Here is a 21,284-nt window from a genome sequence, read left to right as displayed (position 1 = left end):
GATATGACGGGAGAAACGGTCTGGTAGCTTCCAGGTTCTGAAGGGTCTCAAATCAAGTGTTTGCGCCCCGAGGAAGAGCCCTCGCCCCGGGTCACCTCCTCCGCGCTCGAAGAGGCCCAAGTCCACCCCGCCGCTCCCCGCGCGGCCGGCGGGGCCCGGCCGGGGCACCGGCACCCCCAAACCTGCCGCTGCCCAGTCCTTCTTACACTGCTCGGGCTTCAGAAGTGTTCGCCCCAAATTCGGGTGTTTGATGGATATGCAAAAAAAAAAACAAAAAAAAAAACAGCTGGCGAAGATCTCCCGGCGTGAGACGAGGGATTTCAGAGCAGTTTGGGGGAAAAAAAAACAAACAACGACCAAACAACAAAACCAAACCAGCTCCCAGAAATGGGGCTCAAGTCGAAACGAGCATCCCGGCAAGCGAGCGCTTTCCTCAGGAACCCGGAATATATATTTCTATTTATTTATTTATTTATTTATGTCTCGAGTGATTTTGAGGGTTTCAGCGCCCTGACTTCAACTCTGCAGGCTGATGCCCAGAGCTGTGTTTCAGGCCAAAGCGAAGAAAAAATATAATAAAACCACCAAAACAAAAACCTCCAAACACAAAAAGTGGTGGAGAGGTTGTAATCCGCCCCTGACCCTTCTTCTCGGGTTTCGTATCAAAGCTGAAGCTCCGCCGCACCCTGCCGATCGATTTCATAACAAGAAATCATGAGATTGCTCCAAATGTAATGCAAAGCGTAGGAAATAGTAAAAAACAGCTCGTTCTTCCTTCACTGGGGACTGGTCAGCATGCACACAGCCCAGCAGATCAGGGACTCGGCTTTCCCTGCGGGGACACCGAGTGCTCCGGGCTGGTCGGTTCAATTCCATCTGATTATGCCCCAAAATGTATGATCAAAGCTTGACCTTCCACCAAGGCTGAGTTTTATAAGGTCACTCCCCCCTTAATATTCGGAAAAATAAATTCCAACCCTTGGAAACAATGACGGACCCCGATATTCATATTAGCATTGGGCAGAGAGGGGGAAACAAAACAGTTATTAAAGGAAAAAAATAGCTTGACATGCATAATATTTCATATACTATCACATTACAGGTTAGCTTGCAGAACTAGCCATACAACTCCCCAGTCTGTCGCCATCTGATTATTTTCCTTCCCTTCCTTTTTAATTGCCAGTGCGAACTATTAATCGATTACACGAACCGACCCCGTAAGAGACGGACAAGCCGAGGTGCGTTTTCCTCAGCCTCCTCAGGAGACCGAAGTAAACGGCAAACCCACTGGTAAAACACAGTATGTCGAATTATATATATACATATATATGTGTATATATATATATGTATTTAACGGTGTATTTAGCCCATAGTTTCTCAGGGACATAAAACGAAAACAAAGAAACCAAATCCTCACAGCTCGGACTTCAGCGGGGCGAATTCATCCCAACAATTTGCCTTCAACTTGTTTCAAACAAAAAAGCCAGCACCGAGAAGGACCAGGGGGCACCAGCACACGCTTGGGGATCGATCGTATGGAAATGAGAGTAACAAGGGGCGGGGGGGGGGGGGGATCTGTACGAATTAAGTGGCTAAAACAAAGGGCCCTGGAGAAGCTGCTGGAGGCGGGATCCGCAGGGCCCCCGGCTCTGCACGGGAAGCAGCCGGGGCAGCGGGGAAAATACAAGCTTTCTCCGGCGGGAGCGCAGACCCGGGGCGGCGGGGACCCGGGGAAGGTCCCCTGGCCACGGCGGGGACCCCGAGACTTCGCCGGCCGAGGGGGGGGAGGGGGCGGGGGGAGCCCCGGCCTTTCCGTACATTCGTCTCACGCTCGGCAGCAATGCGGGGAATGGGGGGGAGGGAATGGGGGGCTGCTGACCCCGGGAAACGCCGGTCTGTGTCACCCGGGGGCCGAGGCGGCGGTGAGGGCTTTGCCGCTGCTACGGGGCTGCATTTTCTTTGGATGCGCGGCGGGGGGAGCCCCGCCGAGCCGCTGCCGGCTCACGGCTGGGGGTCCTCGTAGTCCTTTCGGTTCCCTCCGGCTGCTGCGCGTCGCTCCGAGTTAACCCCAAAAGTGAGTTTATTGCACGTTTTTTAAAAAAAAAAAAAAAAAAAAAGGTCGAAATGCAGAAAATAGAGAAACGTGTAAGGTGGAAATAAAAAGTCCGGGGAGGAAGGGGGGTGGAGCTGGAAGCCGGGGGAGGGGGCGAGGGGCCGCGGTCTCGGCCCAGGTGGGCGCTCAGACGAGTCCTGTCATCTGCGACCGTAGGAAGGGGAGGGAGGCGGCGGGGAAGGTGCCCAGGGGGTAGCTGACGCCGCTGGAGAAGCCCACCAAGGGGGGCGACATGTGGGGCAGGGTGAAGCCCAAGGCGCTCGCCGGCGAGTTCTCGTGGTACAAAATGGGGACCCGCACTATCCTTTGGGCGGCGTGGGAGAGGTTGGCCGCCTCCAGGTCGGCGGCCAGCTGCCGCTTCCACTTGTTGCGGCGATTCTGGAACCAGATCTTCACCTGGGTCTCGGTGAGGTGCAGCGAGGCGGCCAGCCCGGCCCGCTCCGAGCTGCTCAGGTAGCGCTTCACGTCGAAGGTGGACTCCAGCTGGAAGACCTGGCTGCGGCTGAACACCGTGCGCGTCTTCTTCTTGCGGCCGGCGGCGCGTTGCTCCGGCTCTCCCGGTTCCTCGCCGCGCTCCTCCTCCTCCTCTCGGCCTCCCGGCGGGGGCCGCCCGCCCGCCGGGCCCCGCGCCGCCGCCCGCCCGCCGCCGCCCGCCCGCTCCGCCGGTTCCTCGGGCAGCTCGGGAGAGTCCCGGTCGCTGGCTGCGGAGAGAGGCAGAGGGCCGGGACGTGGGAGCGGCGGGGACGAGAGCATCGCCCAGCCGCCCGCGGCCCCGCGGGGAGCGCCTGCCCCTCGCCCCGCTCCCCGGGAGAGGCAGCAACGCGGCCGCGGGGAGAGCAAGGCCGGGGCGCCCGAGGGGCGGGAGCCGGGCAAGGGCGGCTGCCGCCGCTCTGCCTCCGCCGACGGGCTCCCAAGCGCCGGCGAGGACCTGCGCCCCCGCGCACGCGTGCTTACACAGGCACGCCGAAATCGCGTTTCGTGTGCGTGTACGTACACTCGGCTCATTTATGTGCGTGCGTGTATACACACGCAAGTGCACGCACGTACCGAAGCGCACACATAGATGTGCATATAACATACATATATACGTTTAGATACGTGCTTAGTACACGTATCTGCGTACGCACATGTATGTATAGAAATATACCCCTACTTTTTCATATATGCATGTACACATACGGACACACGTGTACTCGTATTTACACACACAAGTGTACGCTCATATGTACACATATATACTCACAAGTACGTATGCAAGTACACTGGTGTGCGTAAGGGGGTGAGAACAGCAGTGCGTGTGTGTATCATAAAGGGAGGTAATAAAGAAATAGTTTCGCTTCACGAGAACTAGATAAACCAAACGGATCGGGTCACCTACTCTAGTGTCAGGGCATTGCCTCCCAGCACGTTTCCGCGGAGTTTCCAACATTGTGCTTTCTATTTGCAAATTTAAAGGGGAAAAAAAGATATTTCCTACTCCTTATAGAACAGAGGGGGAAAAAAAGAAAATTAAAAAAGCGAGAAAAACAAGGCAGTTGCTTCGGGAGTAGTTTTCTGTTTCTAGAGGTACTTTTGAGAGGAATAAAAAATATTGATAAACCCATCACTGTAAAAAGAAATTATTCGCATTACAAATCACGCCTCGTCTCCTTTCTGAGCAAGCGTGAGAACTCTACAGCTGCTATAGAATCAAAGAGATGCGCCAATATTTTTTCTATCAGGATAAAAATAACCGCCGATCGCGGCCCTTAAACTTTTTCAGATGTTAATTTCTGCCCCTGAACTCAGGCTCTCCCTCCCGCGCCCTGTCCGGCGGGACCCCAGCCCCGGCAGGCCGCCGCCGCCGGGGCCGGCTCTGCGGGAAGGAGCGGCGGGGGCCCGGGGCCCCGCACCCAGCCGCTCCCCGGCCTCCCAAATTCCCCGCTGCGCTGCCAGGGTCGGCGCTCCCAGCTTTCCAGCTCGCTGGGGCGTCAAAACAGCCAGACCCCCCTCTTAAAGAGAAAGAGGAGAAAGAAAAAAGGGGGGAAGGCATAAAAGGGAAAAGAAAAAAAAATCCCCGAGCGAGTAAACAACCCCCTGTAGATCTCGGGCGGCGGGGCGGAGGCTCCAGGTGCTGGCACACCGGCAGGATTTCGGGAGATGTGCCCTGGGCGGCCGAAATCGGGGAGGCAGGGCGAGGGCTGCGGGGGGCACTCCGCGCATCCCCCTCCGCGCCTGCCCCCAGGGGCCGCGGCGGGACCGGAGACCCCCCGGGGGGAGCAGGGACACCCCCCCCCCCAACCCGCGCCCCCCCATCCCCGGCCGGCGACTAAGGGTAGGGAAAGGCGACTTACTGTCGGGGCTGGCGCAGCCCAGGAAAGCGGCGTGCGCTCGGCGGTACCAGCCGACGGCGGCGTCGCGGAGGGGGCAGCCCGGGGCGCCGAGGCGCAGCGGCGAGCGCGGCCCGCAGCGGGGACCCCCCCCGCCGCCGCCACCGCCGCCCGCCGCCGCCGCCCGCCGCGCCCCGCCGCCCGCCGTGCCCTCGGTGCCCAGCAGGTCCTCGATGAAGAAGGACGAAACGCGGGCGGAGGTGGAGCCGGCGTTTTCCGTGGCTTCGTCCGGCATGGTCGGAAAGAGCTGCGGGAGGGGGGTCCCGGCTCCGCCGGCGGCTGGGTCCTCGGCTCCCCGCTGCCCCGCGGCCGCCTCCTGCCTCTGCCTAGCCCCGTGGATGCTCTCCTGGTATAAAAGGGTTTTTTTCCGGAGTAATCATTTCAGATCGCGGTTTGCCATCATTTCCTGCAAGCTAGGAGGGGAGGGGGGAGGGGGAGGAGGGGAAGGGAACGGGGAAGGAAAAAAAAAAAAAAGCCACCCGACAACCCATCGGAGGCGCCAGATTCTGCGCGAAAACGATAATAACGAAATAAAAATGTCATGCGAGTTAAACGCCGGGCACGAGCGGGGGGATCCTGCGATGGGAGGAGCGCCGCGGCGCAGGGGATTTCCGCGGGGAAGCGCAGGGCGCGGAGCGCGGCGGGGCCGGGGCGTGCGTGTGTGCGTGGGGGGTGTGCGCGGGGTGTGCGTGGGTGTGTGTGCGTGTGCAGTGCGGGGTGCGCGTGTGCGCGCGCCGCCGCGGGGCCGCCACTCACGAGCTCCTTATTTAGGTCAATTAAGGAGCAAATCCCGGCGCGGGGGGGGCGGCGGTGCCGGCCCCGCACACGGGACGCGGCCGGGGGGGGGCTCGGCCGCTCCGCGTCCCGGCGCTCCCATTGGCTCCAGCGGGCTCAGCGGGCAGCCCAGCCAGCCAATCCGCGCCGCGGGCATTGCAGTTATATTAATATCATTAATAATAATCAGCAGCACACCCCCCGCCCCCCCGCCCCCCCGCTCCCCCCTCCCACCCTCCCCGCCGAGCGCTTTCATGTCTGCGGCGGCGGCGGTGGACGGAGGAGATGCGCCCTCCGCCGCCCAGAGAGCCTGCATCGGCCCCACGGGACCGGCAGCCGCCGCCGCGGGCCGCCGGCGGAGCGGTGAGGTGCTACCCCTCCCGGGGACCCCGGGCTGGGGCAGCGGAACCGGTGGGCGGGAGGCGGGGGGCGGCGGCGGGGGGACATCTGCCCCGGAGAGCAGGCGGTGTCCGTCGCCGCGGGCTGTCCCGCCGGTGGAGGGGGGTGCCCGACACGGGGGGCGGGGGACCCTCGTCTACAGGGTCTCCCGAGGGCCGGCTGGGGACATTTATTTTCCTTTTATATATAAAGGACACACGCATATGCATATATATGCGTATTTGTGTATATCTGTGTATATATATACACACACATGCATATAATGTCTGCACAGTTTATTTAAGACAGCCAGCCCCGCTGGTCGCAGGCGGGGCCGTCCCCGCCGCCCCGGGATGCGCTGCCCGCTCCAGCGCCCAGCCCACGGCTGCTGGCGTAACCATGCCGCAATCCAACTTTTTAATTTATTATTACTCCGGTAATTCCACTTCATGGAAAGCCGTAAGGCCACCCGCCGCCTGCCCCGTCTTGCCGGGCCCTCGGGAACCGCCCGCCTGGGGACAGGGACCCGCAGCAGCCCCGCAAGCCGCCGGGCCGGCAGAGCTGCCCCCTGCCTTTTCCCGCGCGACGGCGGGTTTGCAGGGGGACGAGCCGCTCCGGAGCGCACGTCGGAGGCCCGCGGAGGTTTGGGTGAGTACACAGACACCCTGCCATGGTCACCTGCAGGCCAGCGCTCTGCGCGGCCTCCTCTGCCGGGGTATCCCTGCTTGCTCCCCTTCACGCTCCTCCCGGAGAAGCCCCCCGTTCCCAAGCCCCGCCTCCCCCTCCCGCTTTGAGCGGGGGCGCCCGTTGCGGCCCGGCGGGAGCGTCCGGCGGGGCCGGGGCGCAGCCGGGTGCGGGGCCGGCCCCCCCGGCGCGGAGCTGTCCCGCTCCCTTCCCCCGGGGGGCGGTGGGGACCCCTGCGGTCCCATTTAGGGAAGAAAAAAACCAAACCAAACCAAACCAACAAACAGACAAAAAACCCCAAACCAAACAAAAAAAAAAAAAAGAAAGGAATAATTCCACTTCCAAAGACTCCAGAACAAAGTACAAACAGCCAGAGCTCTGAAGTGGACTCTGGGAAAGTAGGAATACACAGAGGCACACGTTCGGCTTTCTGTCCTACCTGGGCAGAGACCGAGAGAAGTCTGGCGAGCTGTAAACCGGGAGAAAGTGCGTTCGTCACTTGTTGCACAGCACTGATGTGAACGAGCTTTGCTTTTATGCTGAGCCCATCTTGGTGCGCGTTGCTGGGTGGAAAATATGAGTTTGACGGATATGTCTTAAGCATCCATAAACCGTCAGGTCTCTTTGACTGGCAGACTCAGAAAATATATGTGTGCTTCCCCGAATAAAGAAAAAAGTGTGGACCCTGGTTACTTCTATACTTTTTATATACAATGTGCAGACGATATGCATGTGTCCCATACCCATATTTTATAAAGTGCTCCTACAGTGTGGTCATGCATCTCATGTAATATTATTTGATTTCCATCTAGAAACTTAGAAATAGTATAATAAAATTAATAAGAGTAAATTTGCTCTTGCTTCCTGCCCCCCCCCTCCCCCCCACCGTATTTCTTTAGCATAACTTATAACTGTTGGTGTGCCATACTGCTGACCTGTGTTTGTGAAAAGTCATGTGTACTCAGACATACTGCGGAAACACCACCTCAGGATGAGTATAATTCTATGCCTGCAAATAACAACACTTGCACATACGTGTCCGTGTGTACGGGGTATTTTTTTTTAAGCTTGTAGTTATGTTTACTTACCTTTCACATCGCTGTAGTCCATGGCCCCTAACACTTTGTGCTTATTATGATGATGAGGAGAAAAAGGGCGTGTGTTTACTGGATGCCTCCCTGCAGACCCCCGGCCGGGCTCCGCGTAGGGAGCAGAAAAAGCAGCCAGTGGCGGTATATTTTCATAATTTCATGTCAGCAAGACGTCCTGGGCCCCTGCCCGCACTCCTCCGCGGGGCTCCGGGCGGCCGCGGCGAGGCAGGACCTCTCCTTCCCCCAGCTCTCACCCACAGCCACCTCTTTGCAGCCCAGCCAACCTTTATGTTTTGCAGGCAGCTGAGAGGCGAGGCTTCCCCGGGGCAGCTAGCTCCTGCCTGCCGCCGGCGGGTCGGAAGGGATTTCCCCGTGTTTTCGGCAGAGGTGGCTTTGAGAACACATTTACACTATCGGTGTCGGGGCCCCTTTCTTTTTATCCCTGCCTCTGGCTGTTTCTCTCCCAGGTGCACGTTTTTCTCCAAGGATTTGTAGACCTCCAGGTGCGGGGCAGCCCTGGTAGATGCGGGCGGTGGGCTCTCTCCTGCTGAGCACCCCTGGCTCCCGGTCCGTGGCGGTCACTGGCGTGGGATGCCCGTGGAAATCCCGCCCCGCCACCATCTCCGACGGCCCTTGAGCCTTGGGGCAGGGTTTGCCCGACGTGGGTGCCAAGCACGGCCGGCTGCCACGCAGCGGGCAGGGGCGAGTGGGGGTTTGGGCCGGGCTCCGGAGGGAATCAGCAGACGGAGGGCTACTTTGGGGCCGAAAACGTGTCTGTGAGCGTGAGAAGCGCCTCCAGCGAGCCGCGGCGATGCGGGGCCGGCCGCTCCCGCCGCTGCCCGGGCGGCTCCCGCGCGAACTGGAGCGGGCCTGCCCGCAATGTGAATGCAATTACCCTGCCGGTGTTTGATGTCTCCCCTTGCTCTCCCCCCGCCAGCACTGCCTCGATGTGTCGTAAAATAGAAATGAAATCAAAGACAGGCTTTAGCGCTCGCTACCTAACCTCTGCTCCTCTCTGCTTTTAAGGGCCCGCGGTCCATTTGGAGCCCGGATCTTTGCAGAAGGCGTTTAACCCCCGGCGCTGCGGGCAGGGGTGGCTTTCTGGGAGGGGGAATCATCTCTCCCTTCTCCGTGCTGGACAGACCGCTCAGTTCCTGTCACCCTCCTAACACATCAGATGGCAGCGCTGCGGGTAAGGAAATCCTTGGCCAACATCTGCCTCTGGTTGATATATTTATATATGTGTGTGTGTATATGTGTGTGTTTATATATGTATGTATATACTCACAAATAAAAATAGTTTTTTAGCCAGGTTCGGTTTAGCTATAAAAATAAAACAAATAAAAGTCATATTCGCGTCTTCAGTAAACTGTCGGGAGCCACCAAAACGCAAAAGCAGATACAAGGATGCAAAAAAAGGGTTTTTGGGGTCCAACGCTCCTTCTAGAGAGGCAGAGGTGGTGGTGGGATGGTTTGGATACCTACTTAAAAAAACCAAACAACAACCCACAAAAAAGCCAAACCATTTAAAAAAAGGTCAACCGGAAGATAGTTGCTCGGCCTCTAAAGCTCTGTGTAACATCTTCCTCCTCCTCCTCCTCCTCCTCCTCCTCCTTCTCCTCCTTCTCCCGGGGACTGCTGGGGGAAAGGGGTCCGCTCAGCTCCCGGGGGAGCCACCAAAACCCCTCCCGCCGGGGCACCTCCCGTCCCTGCACGGAGTTCGCCAGGTCTCTGCTCCGGCTCCGCCGCCTCCCAAAAGCCGCGGGTGCGGAGCAGGCCCCGGGGGTGGGGGGTGGCGTCACGTCCCGCTGGCCCTTGCTGGGACAAGCAGAGTGGGCGTTTCAGGGGGGTGTCCCGCCAGACACCCCTCCTGCCCCGCCTGGGTGAGGGTCCTGCGGATATCATCTCACGGGGATTCCCCATTTTGGGTGGCCTTTCCAGCAGGGAACCCTCAAGGACAACCCGGCCATGGGACCCCCTTTTTTCCTGCAGGTAGAAAACCCTAAATCCCTCCAAATGTGGGTTAAATAGCACTTCAGTGCAGCAACACTTCGTGCAATTGCTTTTTGAATTTGCAGTTAATTTTAAGGGGGGTCCCTGAAGATGGGGAAACAGAGAAACTGATATTTATGGTTTAAGGTTTTTTGTTGGTTTGGTGTTCCTTTTTTTCAGTAAATTATAAACCCAACCCTACTGGATTGTTCGCGGAGTGATACTGGCAGAGAACTTTTCCCCTTTCAAGGACCCTGCACAGCCCATGCTGATTCCCATGAATGTATTCATTATTCACAGATAGTCGCTAAGTGCTCTGGATGGAACCTTCCAGCCCGTAGCATGTCCTGACTGTCCGTGATGCTTATTTATTGCTTGTTATAGATGTCTTACAATTAGGAGCATGAATCGCGTTGCTTAAGTGCTGTTTCCTTGCTAAGTGAGGGGTACTTTAGCCCATGATAAATTACCAAACTGGGGAATAACCTTGGGTATGTGAATATATTAACGAAGAAAACACTTTGAGAATGATTTTGGGGAGTATCTATGCCCATGTGCTAAAATTCCAGAGCCCTTTCAGAAATATTTATTAGTTGTCTGACTGGAGACGGGGAGAGAGGGAGAAAATGGATCATCAGCAAATTATGTGATATCTTAAAAAAAGGTAGTCCCTACTGAGAAGAGCTAACAATTATAATACAGTCCTGTTTTAAAGAGACTTTTCCAGAAAGGTCTTTGGCACTGATTTCCTTACACAATTTTAACATTAATTTTTTTTTTTGTACGTACAGTGAGAGAATGCATGGTTTTATTGGTACTGGTTAGGGTCAGCCACAGGAGAATTATGGAGGTCATGTGAAATAGGTGCCAATAAAGCTTTTATTATTGTTATACAGACAAAAGAGCATTATGGAAAAAGATCCTTACCAGACTAACCACGGATATTTTGTTCTGCTAACAATCAAGTTGGAAAATACAGAGACACAGTAAAAAAAAAAAAAAAAAGTGACTTTTCAGAGCTATTGAACATTAACCTATTATCCATAAGACTTTTGGAGTTATTTTCCCTCAGAAAATGAAGGTCTTGATTTTGCCTAAACCAAAAGATTTTGGGGGAAAAATATTGCACTGTCACAACCTAACATAATTTTATAAATTTTGAAATAATGTTTTATATTTTATTTTTGTGTTATGCAATATAAGAGAATGAAACTAGTTTTTTAATTAACAAGGTAGGCTTTATCTCTGGTTTGTACGTCCCCACAGTTTGAACATGAAGGTTTTCAGCCAGAGTTTGAAGTTGAGGATTCTGAGGTAAAATTTCATTAAAATTCTGTTCTCCTTCCCTCATCCAATCTTGGATGATTTTAGTGGAGTATTAAACCATTGTCAAGGACAATGTAATGAACTTCCCTGTGTGTTGATACATTGGATTCTTAGATCAAACTTCAAAAACAGTTGGAGCTTAGTAAATTGAGTAAAAACTCATACCTTCTTAAATCTGATTGACTCAGGAGTTTTAGATTCATTCCAGGACACAGCCAAATTCAGCCAGAGAAAGTATTAAGTACTTAAAGTACAAAACATCCTTTGTATTTATACAGTTGTGTAAAAGGAAAATTGATGCATAGATCAAAGTTAGCCCCTAAGTAACATTAACATTGGGGCAAAAATTACACTACCTTTCGCACTTTGATAGTCAAATGATTCAAACTGTGTATTCTAAGGGAAATATTTAAGAAAACTTGTGAAAGTTACATGGAGCTTTAGTACATGAAAAAAATCACCTATATTTGTGAGTTATATTAATAAGAAGCAAGTGAGCTCTGCATAGATAAAAACAGAAAGCATCTCCTTTCCACTGACTTGTAATTCAATAATCATAAAAGAGGACACCTTATCAGCTTTAAAACTGCCATTAGGTCAAGGAAACCAGTTTTCATTGTCATGAAAGATGAAGAAAATTATACTTTTGCAAATCACATTTGAGCAAGGCATGTAGATTTCCCCCCAAAAAAACTTCTACCACCAATGATATATATACAAATGTAAAACCATGAATTTCTGAATCAGTTCAGAAATAATCTTTATAGAAATCAAAGAGTAGTTAGAGTTTATGTGAGTCATTAAAACCTGGGGATGAATGTAATTTTCAAATTGTTCTGTAATGTACTATAAATGGTTTTGCAGTGCTCCAGCATATGTGGAGAGACATATCCAGAGATAGATACAGTTACACACTTACAAATATGTTTATTATGGTATAGAAAAATTACATTTTCACATAGCATGAAAGTAGTGTTGAAATGCTTTTAAAAAGGACTGGACCTAGTCAGAATTAATATTGTAGTGAACTCAGATCCCAGTGTAAATACATGGAAACCCCAAATGCATTCACTTTCTTGTCCTGAATTATTTTGTTATCAAGTCTGATTAGTCCTAGAAAACCCTGAAGCAGTAGGAAGGCTCGGTCAAACACTGAGTGAACTCGGTGGTAAAGCTCTGTTTGCTTTCTCTCGGCAAGCAGCACTGAGATGTGCTATCTTCCCCAGGATCTCAGTGGGGCTCGGCAGGAAACCCAGCCGTATCAGCTCCTTCTCATAAGATTCCCCTTTGACTTCACAAACTCCCCGAGTTGTGTTAGGACAGAGCGAGCCAGTTCCCACAGTAATTCCTCATGAAACCTGAACACCACGGCCCACATTCTGCCCTTGTGAGGACATGAGAAGTCAACCTAGAAATTTACACAGGCCTCTGGCTATGAATAATAAAATCTACACTGCAGTTATGTGAAATTGGAGCGATAAGTGGGCTTGCTGCAGGAAAATTTCCATATCACACTTTGTAAATCCTTGTCTTACCCAGAAGAAGCTAAAGTGTTGATTTAAATGGAGACAGTACTGGAGAGATGGGCAAGGACTGCTGAAGGTGAACCTTCACTGTGCGTCACAGGGGTACGTCCTACCGACTAATTAGGAAGAGGCACCCATGCCCCTTTTATCTCCTCTCATGCAAAATTCTCCTCCCACATCTACTGGGGGCCATGAATCAGACTAAGTGGAGACCCCTACATCTAACCTTTTCATCCTATGCTTCTCTTAAAGAAAACGCATATTTAGCTAACATTGTCCACTCCTGCAGGGGGGTAACTGTCATATAAAAATGTCAGATGAATCACTTCCCACGTCTGCTTCCTCCTGGTGGTCCTGGGAAGGCTTTCTTGCCACTTTGTGACAATACATACCATGGCGCAGATGGGTGAAGGGCAGCCCTGCAGAGCGGTGCAGCTAACTGAATTTTGTAAGGGGAGGGCACTCAGTGGGAGATATGACTGCTCTCTTCAGTGAGCATGCTGTTATAGCATGGCGTCTCCACTCCCGGCCACAGATAACTTGGTCTTCCCTTGTTCTGCTCAAATGTTTCATGTGACTTGGCTTTCTTGGCTGAGCGTGTATGGGCAAGCTCAAAAGGATCATGCCACAGGCTTAGGCAAATGCCTGTCCATAGTCTTCACCATAAACTTACTCCCTGACAGATTTTGGCCTTTCAGTCCCCTTCCAGACTGTGACAGGGCATTTATAGCATAGAAAATTCCTTGGACTGATCCTGGTAGGTATCAGACCACCCTGTTTTGGAGTGGGAAAGCATGTAGTCTGCAGAGCCAAGCTGTGTCGTGCCACTTGCTCTTAGGACTAGAGGATGGGGCTAGCTTCAGGCCAATCTGAAGCACCAAAAATCCTGTCATTCACCTGGCAAGGGACAGCAGTTTCCTTGGATAGTAGGAAGAAAAGGTGCCATGTCGTTATGGTGTGCAGTTAATGGTAGTTTGGGTAGGCGGTGTGTATTTTGCAAAAAAGAGTCCCTCTTACCTTCACGCCCTCCTCTCCCCAGCCAGCATCCTTGCAAGAGCCTGGCAAACACCAGCCCTTTAGCAGTATTTATAGCTATATCTCTATCTGATGAGCCACTCTCTAAAAGTAGGCTAACTCAAAACATACCACATCACTGCTTGGAAATGCAGATGTGAAAGGATATCTGGTTCTAATATACAGATCACCTTATGGTGTGGCAGGTTTCAGTTTCCACAATAGAGAGTGCATTTGTGCTAGGAGTGATTTAGGCCATTTGGGACCTTCAAAAGCAGAAACCCTTCATGAACCTTATTGGAAATGACTACACTTGGTGAAAAAAAAAAAAAAAGGGAAGAGAAACTAGAGGGGTGATCCAAGATCACACACATCTAAAGAGGGGAAAGGAAGCCTTTTCCAAAATGTTGCTCTTTCTCACAGAAAACGCCTAAGTTGAGTGTGAGACAAGTATGTCCATTCCTTTGTTGAGCTATGAAGTCCTGCTATTGCTGATGGAACTGACATCTTATTATGAAAGGCCACCTGGTTTAGTTCAAGACAGTCTGTTTATTAAATATTAACAGTATTGCCCATAATCTTTTCTATTGAATTTTCCATGTTGCTTTTCTTTTGCTGAGAGAGGCAATGAAGAGGACAACAAAGCAGGCTTTTCCTTTCAGATACACCTGGTGGATTTGAGCTCTGATATTTCTCTTTCCCTCACTGCACGGAAATCCCTTAGGAAGAGCAAAATATCAGCATAAAGATTGGCTGTGCAGATTGGAAAGAAGGATTTTGCCCTTGGGTCCAAAGGCTGGAATGTTTTCTGCAGATCATAGACTCCATAAAACATATGTACTTAATAAATAAGCAAACAAGGCTTGTGCTCGAGTGGGGCTGCCATGCAGTGAAGGAGAACAACATTTGGCAAGTCGGGGTCGGGGGGTTGACACTCAGGTCCTTTTTATCCCAGAGCCACTTTTTTGCAAATATCTAGTTTTATTCTTCACACCGACTGTACTGTTGAGGTGCATGAGAGGAATGTTTCAGAAGCCTATTCCCAGTGATCTGAAATGGTGTTTCCTCACAAAGCTGACTGTCCCATGCAGAAAATGGTCAGAGAGGTAAACCCGATGAGCTAAGAAGGCTCTCCCTTATTCACGTCTACTGTCTCACTGTCTGCACAGGTCAGCAGGGAAAACAACGGAGGGGAAGTAGCTGGAACCACGCCAGCACTCCGGAGTTTTGGAACCCCTCAGCAGGAGCTTGGGGTCTTTTTGTATCCCTCCGCTCTGGAGCTGTCAGCAGGTAACACACTCTGTCGTATATCTCAGAGCTGCTGAAACACTATGTGCTCTGTCTCCACCTTTTGCAGAGCTTGCCTGACCCTGCCTTGCTTCTTACTTAGGGTGAGGTGGTTTCAATCCCCTCTGCAGCCCCGACAGGTCATCCAGGCTTGGTCAGGCCTAAGAAGCTGTCCTCTTACATTTAGCAAAAGAGAAACATGTCCACCATCTGCTTGCAATTGCTTTCTAAGATGCCAAGGGTAGCCTTTGCTTTCGCATGTCTCCTGAACATTCGACAATCAGGATATTCAGACTCTGCAGGATCTTATCGATACTTTTTGGTTGTCAGACCAAAGGCCTGAACACTACCAGCTCTCCACAGGGTTTGGCTGGGATGGAGGATAAGCACATTAAACAAGGTGGCTGTCCACAGCAGCAAGCACGTTTCCAGTGTTCCGTGATGCCCACTTGGGGCAGGAGCCAGCCAGAAGTCAGATATTAAGTCTGATAGATTTGTCTTGACTTTTCTCTGTGAGGGGGCAAGAAGGGAACCTGCAGAAGGTGACCCATATCCCCTCTCCGTGCACCCCTACTTGGCAGGGATGAACACTACTGCAAGTGCTGCCGAAGGTCACTGTAGAGGACAATGACATTAAACCAAACACCTAACTTCTAGCCGGTTGATGCTGGTTGAAATGAAGCCTTCTTTTATTTCTTCATTTTCTGGCTGCTTCTAGCTGGAATAATTCCTTCCCCTTCCTCCATTAGTGCCTTTTAGTGTGAAGAACAGCAAAAGCAGACTAAGGACCTGACTCATCACTCCATCTTCTGCTCATCCTTAAAAACCACAGAATCACAGATTCACAGAATGGTAGGGGTTGGAAGGGGCCTCTGGAGATCAGCTTGTCCAACCCCCTGCCTGAGCAGGCACACCCAGAGCAGGGGGAACAGGAACGTGTCCAGACGGGGTTTGAATGTCTCCAGGGAAAGGACTCCACAGCCTCCCTGGGCAGCCTGTGCCACTGCTCTGGCACCCGCACAGGAAAGGAGTCTTTTTCTCATTTTGAGGTGGAATTTCCTGTGTTCCAACTTGTGCCCATTGCCCCTTGGCCTGTCATTGGGCATCACTGAAAAGAGTCCAGCCTCATCCTTTTGACACTCACCCTTTAGATATTTATAAGTATTGACGAGATCCCCCCTCAGTCTTCTCTTCTCCAGGCTAAACAAACCCAGGTCTCTCAGCCTTTCCTCCTAAGGGAGATGCTCCAGTCCCTGATCATCTTGGTAGCTCTCCGCTGGACTTGTTCAAGCAGTTCCATGTTCTTCTCAAGTGAAGGGGCCCAAAACTGGACACAGTACCCCAAATGTGGTCTCACTAGGGCAGAGTAGAAGGGGAGGGTAACCTCTCTCAACCTGCTGGCCACACTCCTTTTAATGCACCCCAGGATACCATTGCTCTTCTTGGCCACAAGGGCACGGTGCTGGCTCAGGGTCACCTCGCTGCCCACCAGCACTCCCAGGTCCTTCTCAGCAGAGCCGCTTTCCAGTAGTTCAGCCCCCAGCCTGTACTGGTGCAGGGGGTTGTTCCTCCCCAGGTGCAGGACCCTACACTTGCTCTTGTTGAATTCCATGAGGTTCCCCTGGGCCCAGCTCTCCAGCCTGTCCAGGTCTCGCTGGATGGCAGCACAGCCTGCTGGTGTATCAGTCACTCCTCCCAGCTTGGTATCATCAGCAAACTTGCTGAGGTTACACTCTGTCCCATCATCCAGGTCACTGATGCATATGTTAAACAGGACTGGGCCCAGCACAGACCCCTGGGGTCTTTACCCCAGGATATGTATGCATATAGCCTCAAAACTATGCCATGCAAAGGTACACAGCAGCCATTGCCTTACATAAAATGGCAAGTTTTATGTGACTGTGATTAAATTATTACCTGGTGTAGCGAAGTCAAAGTCAAGTTCAGTTGAGGATAAAAACCACAGTGTTTGTTTAGATTTGTTATTTTAGTCTACAGGGAAAAAACCAATTTTTTCATCTGGAACTCTTCATTTCCAGGATGATTTTAATTGTTTTATTAAGCACAACAACTATATTATTCTCAATTAACTATGTTTGGATATGTGTATCTTATCCTCATGTTCAATTCAGAAGAAAAAAACTGAAAATGAAATATTTCCTTGGGGTTTGTGATGGTCATTGAAGTCTTGTGGGCATCTCTGGGATCACCCGTGGATTAAAAAGACTTTGATTCTGAGTGAGAAACAGCAAGCATAATTTTGTCTGATGCTGAGTTGTTGTTTTCTGTCCTTTGCCGATATTCTGAGAGTTCCTACATTCAGGTTTTCCCTTTTGATATATCTACTAAGGCCAATTTTAAAAAATTGGAAATCAACTGAGATTTGGCTCAAAAAAAGGTACCTTAGTCTTACAAGGTACAAATTTAAGTGTGCATTATCCCTGAGAAAGCTGACTGGGGAATCTGAACTACTTCTTTCCATAAGGACCAAGTCTACAGTCTGCATGAGGCACAGGAAGGATTAATCAGGATTTAAGTAGTACTTGCACCTTGCTGATCCTAAGTAACCCTCAGTGTTATTTAGAGAGCTTTGGGAGCCTTGCTGACACATATCGAGGATTTACAAATTCTTTAGATTAGATTTCAATTCAGATTAATATTCCAGATTAGATTATTACTACCAATTTTGCAAACACTGATGAATCCTAAAGGTTTTATCGGTACATAATCAGAAATTAAGCAGGATATGTAGAAAGAGACTATTTAAAATTCTACCATAATCAGCATGTTTAGGAAAGAAGTATAAAAATCTTAAGGCTGTCTTTCACAGAGTCTGAATCTGGGGACAGTAGTTTGGATGTGAATGAGATCTGAGGAAAGTAATCTAGAATATGTACCTTTCCCTGTGTTGGGAATATTCTGAATAAGTGTCTGGATCTGACCTATTTCATGACCATGATCTTTGACCATAGGCCACACGGTTGTTGTTCTGGACTTGATTTATGTCTATTCTGCAGTCTTATCTGATGTTTCTCCAAGGTGCACATTTAGCCAGACTTCCTTGGTATGAAACAGTACACCTGTAAAGCAATACACGGGAAAATGTTTTTGCTAGCAGGAATCAGCATTTGCATCTTTTCATTGTGTAAATAAAATCAACAACAACAAAGTATCTGATGACTCTACACTTATTTTGAAAAAGATTAAAATATTTATCTTTCATTTCCCCCCCCCCCTTTAGTTTCCTCCTCTTGTACTGGATTGTTCTCTCAGGGTGTTTTAATCTGCTTTCAAAATGCGTGCCTGTATTTACTTGCATGGAAGAAAATGCAAATATTAACGTAAGCGAAACCAAAGCGAAGATAAGATAACATAGAAGAAGAACATCTTCGTTAACCCTCGCCCGTATATATGATGTGTAGATGAGTTTTAATTGCTTAAATTCCAGGGCAGGTAGCTACCGCGCTGGGTCAGCGTAAATGCGGAACAAACCGGCCTTGTCACAGTGCCACCTCGAGGACAAATCCCTCCCCGGATCAAGCACAGACCTCTGCAAAGCGCTTTCAACCCGGACCGAGGGGTGCGTTTTTCTCATTTCCCTTACTAGAAGCGTGGCCAAAGTGAAACACGGGTGAGGTCCGCGGTGTTAAACGGCTCCAAAGCGGCCCTGATACTGCGGGAGCCATCGGGATGTTCACAGATGTTGCGAGAGCATAACGCATGTAACTGATCTCAAATAAAAATGATTGCTGTGGTCTAGATGGATTAAGACTTTTCCTAGCAGTTCTGTATTGCACAATCCAAATGCATAATAAACTTAGATCTGTACGTTTGCCAAGTTGCAATTTATAAATAAAAGGATTCAGAGCAAGCCAATTTTCCTATTTAGTTTTAATAGCTAATACTCTGAAAACGTCAAGGCTAATTAAACTGTTCATTGTCCTGCTGTATTTAATTATTCAGATATTGATCTAACATCTTAACACACAAGACAAAACCGTGACATATTTTATATTTGGAAATGGAAAAAATAGGAAGCAGACCTGGTCTAAAAATGATTTAGCAGTTAATAACTGAACTCAGAGAACAGTGTTTCCAAGTGTTGAGTTTTTCATGAGCTACACAGTCTTTGTCTATTAAAAAAAGAAGAAAAAAGAAAAATGAAAAAAGACAAAAAGGGGAAGAAAAAACCCAAACCCTTACAGAATATTGCTACAAAGCCTGACTCAATTTTTACATCTAGTTGAAAAAATCCTACACAGCACATTGCCAAAACCATGCGTCCATACCAAGATGAAGACAAGACATTTGGCTAGGGAGGTTGGAGGAATCTTGTGTCCAAGTTCTGACCCTACCTGAGACAACTTCTGACCTTGGACTGAAAAATATTTAGCCTGTCTTGTTCCACCACCACCTGAAAACTGAGCCTCATATGTTTCCTTCTTTTACTGTTGTCTAAATTTAGGTCACCATCTTCCTGATATGGGACTTGGTCTTGCTGGGTGTTTAGCCTTGGGTCTAAAATAGAACCCCCACCACAACACAGAGCAAACCACACCGTATGGACAACCCACCAGTAAGGTTCTTCTGAAAGAATGAGTTTGTGTTCCTCCTTTGGTTCTTATTTTTTCCCCTTTTTATGTGTTGGAAATACCATCACATTCTTGGGAAGCATTCTCATGACTTCTTTGGAAAAGCTATTTTCTCTCTCCCGACCAGAATCTGTGAGGCCTTTGGAGAATGAGAAACACAGATGTTTTGGGTCTGCCAGCACCACTTCCTTTTTTATTACTACACACAGCAGAAGAACAGAACCTGCATTATCTGGAGTGGAAATCATCTATAATTTACAGCTAGCCTAGACACCCTAAACTGTACAGAAACATCTGAACCTAGCACACAGCCTGTCTCATCCACAGGACACATTTACCGGATGCACTGTGTGTTAAAAAAGCCTACTACCCTCCACTGACTGTGAGGACATCCCATGGGGACTGGCTGAGGTACATAGTTACCTTGCTTAAATGTGGCTACTTAGTGCCCTTTGATATTCCTAAAGACATCCAAGATACTTGCATAGGGCTTCAAATATGACACAGAACTGCTGGGAGACTCAGGTGATGCCAGAGCAGGACCTTTCAATGTTATATGGCTCAAATGACATTAGACATATTGCTTTGGCAACCGATTTCCACCTGAAAAGACAACGAGAGAAATGCCATCATTAATGTCTGTATTTTGTTCAGAGGACACACTGAAAGATGAAGTGATTCATCAAATCATAAGCAACTATTCACTCTGGATTTGATTCTGCCTGCTGCGTGTAAGTCCTGTGGCCAGAAGCTCCCTGGGGTGAGGGCTATGTGCGCCTTCTACTGATCAAGAAAGCAACCAACCATCATAGAGCAATTCAGTTGCATTAGCTGTCTATTTACAGTCCCTCTAGTAATGGTCAGAAGGTCTCCTTGGACTTGGTTTGGGGAAAAAGTAAGAAAGGTAATGAAATTACCGTAAGACAATGAGCTGCACAGGCAGGCCTCTGTGCAAACCTCTCAGGTACTCCTGACTCCTCTGAAGTGGAGACTTCATTGCAAGCCTACCGTGGATTGCTGACCCTGCTCTGGGGACCTCTTCACACAGGGCAGCACAGACCAGGGACTTCGGAGAGGCAAAGCCAAAGCTGTTGCAGTGGGGGAGCATAGGAGATGGCAACAGGCTGTAGGAAGGGCTTCCTATGCCTTAATCTGTTGCACTTCCGTTCAAGACTGTGACCCTACAAGCTGTTAAGGTCCTATGGCTTGTAATTAGATAGTGCTGGGATAATATTTTTCTTGGGAGGAAGTAAATTTAAACTTCTAAAAAGCACCATGTATTTCAGTACAATGGCTCGGCAGGGGGTTGACTTAAAGCCTGCCATTTGGGAGACATCCGCATCATGCAAAATGCAGCGTGCTTTGCTTTGTATCGGGAGAAAACACAGCTCGCCCCTTAATTGGATCTAGCACAAGTTATAGGTAGAATACAGGAAAGACACAAAATAGCACATGGCATATGGTCATTATTGCACAATTCACTGGCTGGTGACTCGGTATGCTGCGCCTCCAACTTACAGTAACTGACACCAGATAATGCAGTTGGGATTAATCCAGGCCTTATGAAGTGTTCCAAAAACTCAAAGCTGATTACTATGCTTGAGATTCCCAGATTGGCATATGGTGTTAAAACCCATTGTGCAATTCAGAAGAAAACATAAATTCTGCAAGAACTGTACTTTGCCAGAAAGAGAGCCTTCCCCTCAGATTATTTACTGCTAATTGCAGGGAAGTGTCGTACATATGCCAGTACATTTCTTTTTGAATCTACTAGTCCAGATCCTGGTGCCCTTTTAAAACCTACCTTATTAAAACCATCAGAAGAAAATCTGGTTCCCAGTCAGGCCAAGAGAGTAGAATTGGCTGTCATAAACTATAGCAGATCACTTTGCATTCGCATTAAAATCAAGCTTAGTAACATTAAAGTTGCTACATAGTGGGAAATTCCACTTTAAATTCCTTCAACATCTGTTGAAAAAAAAAATCAGCTGTGACTATTTCCCTTCAACTTCTCTTTTCCTTAGGGTGCTCGGTGCACAGATGCAAGTTTATAAAGGCTGTACTCAGGGTGAGGTGTGAGGAGGGTGAGCAGAAGGACTGCAGCCAGGCTGAACTGGGGCAGTGAGATCTGCTGATAG

The 21,284-nt window shown here is 49.8% G+C and overlaps 1 protein-coding gene across 2 annotated transcripts in view; it reads right to left on the bottom strand.

The window, feature by feature from the left end:
- Positions 1–2,144: 2,144 nt before the first annotated feature.
- Positions 2,145–21,284, bottom strand: part of LOC135313030 (homeobox protein HMX1) — an 82,297-nt gene continuing 63,157 nt past the window's right edge. The window contains exons 1-2 of one of the 2 annotated variants that reach the window (XM_064449049.1): positions 4,447–4,855; positions 2,145–2,814 (exon numbers count right to left, since the gene is read on the bottom strand). In XM_064449049.1, the coding sequence (XP_064305119.1) occupies positions 2,240–2,814; positions 4,447–4,717 (846 nt within the window). In that variant the 5' untranslated portion in view covers positions 4,718–4,855 and the 3' untranslated portion in view covers positions 2,145–2,239. Of the gene's footprint in view, positions 2,815–4,446; positions 4,856–21,284 lie in introns of those variants that run through there. The other variant, XR_010372580.1, reaches the window with a different exon arrangement.

Source organism: Phalacrocorax carbo, chromosome 4 (assembly GCF_963921805.1).
Source record: "Phalacrocorax carbo chromosome 4, bPhaCar2.1, whole genome shotgun sequence".
Classification (NCBI taxonomy): Eukaryota; Metazoa; Chordata; class Aves; order Suliformes; family Phalacrocoracidae; genus Phalacrocorax; species Phalacrocorax carbo.
This window is presented reverse-complemented; position numbering and strand designations above follow the sequence as displayed.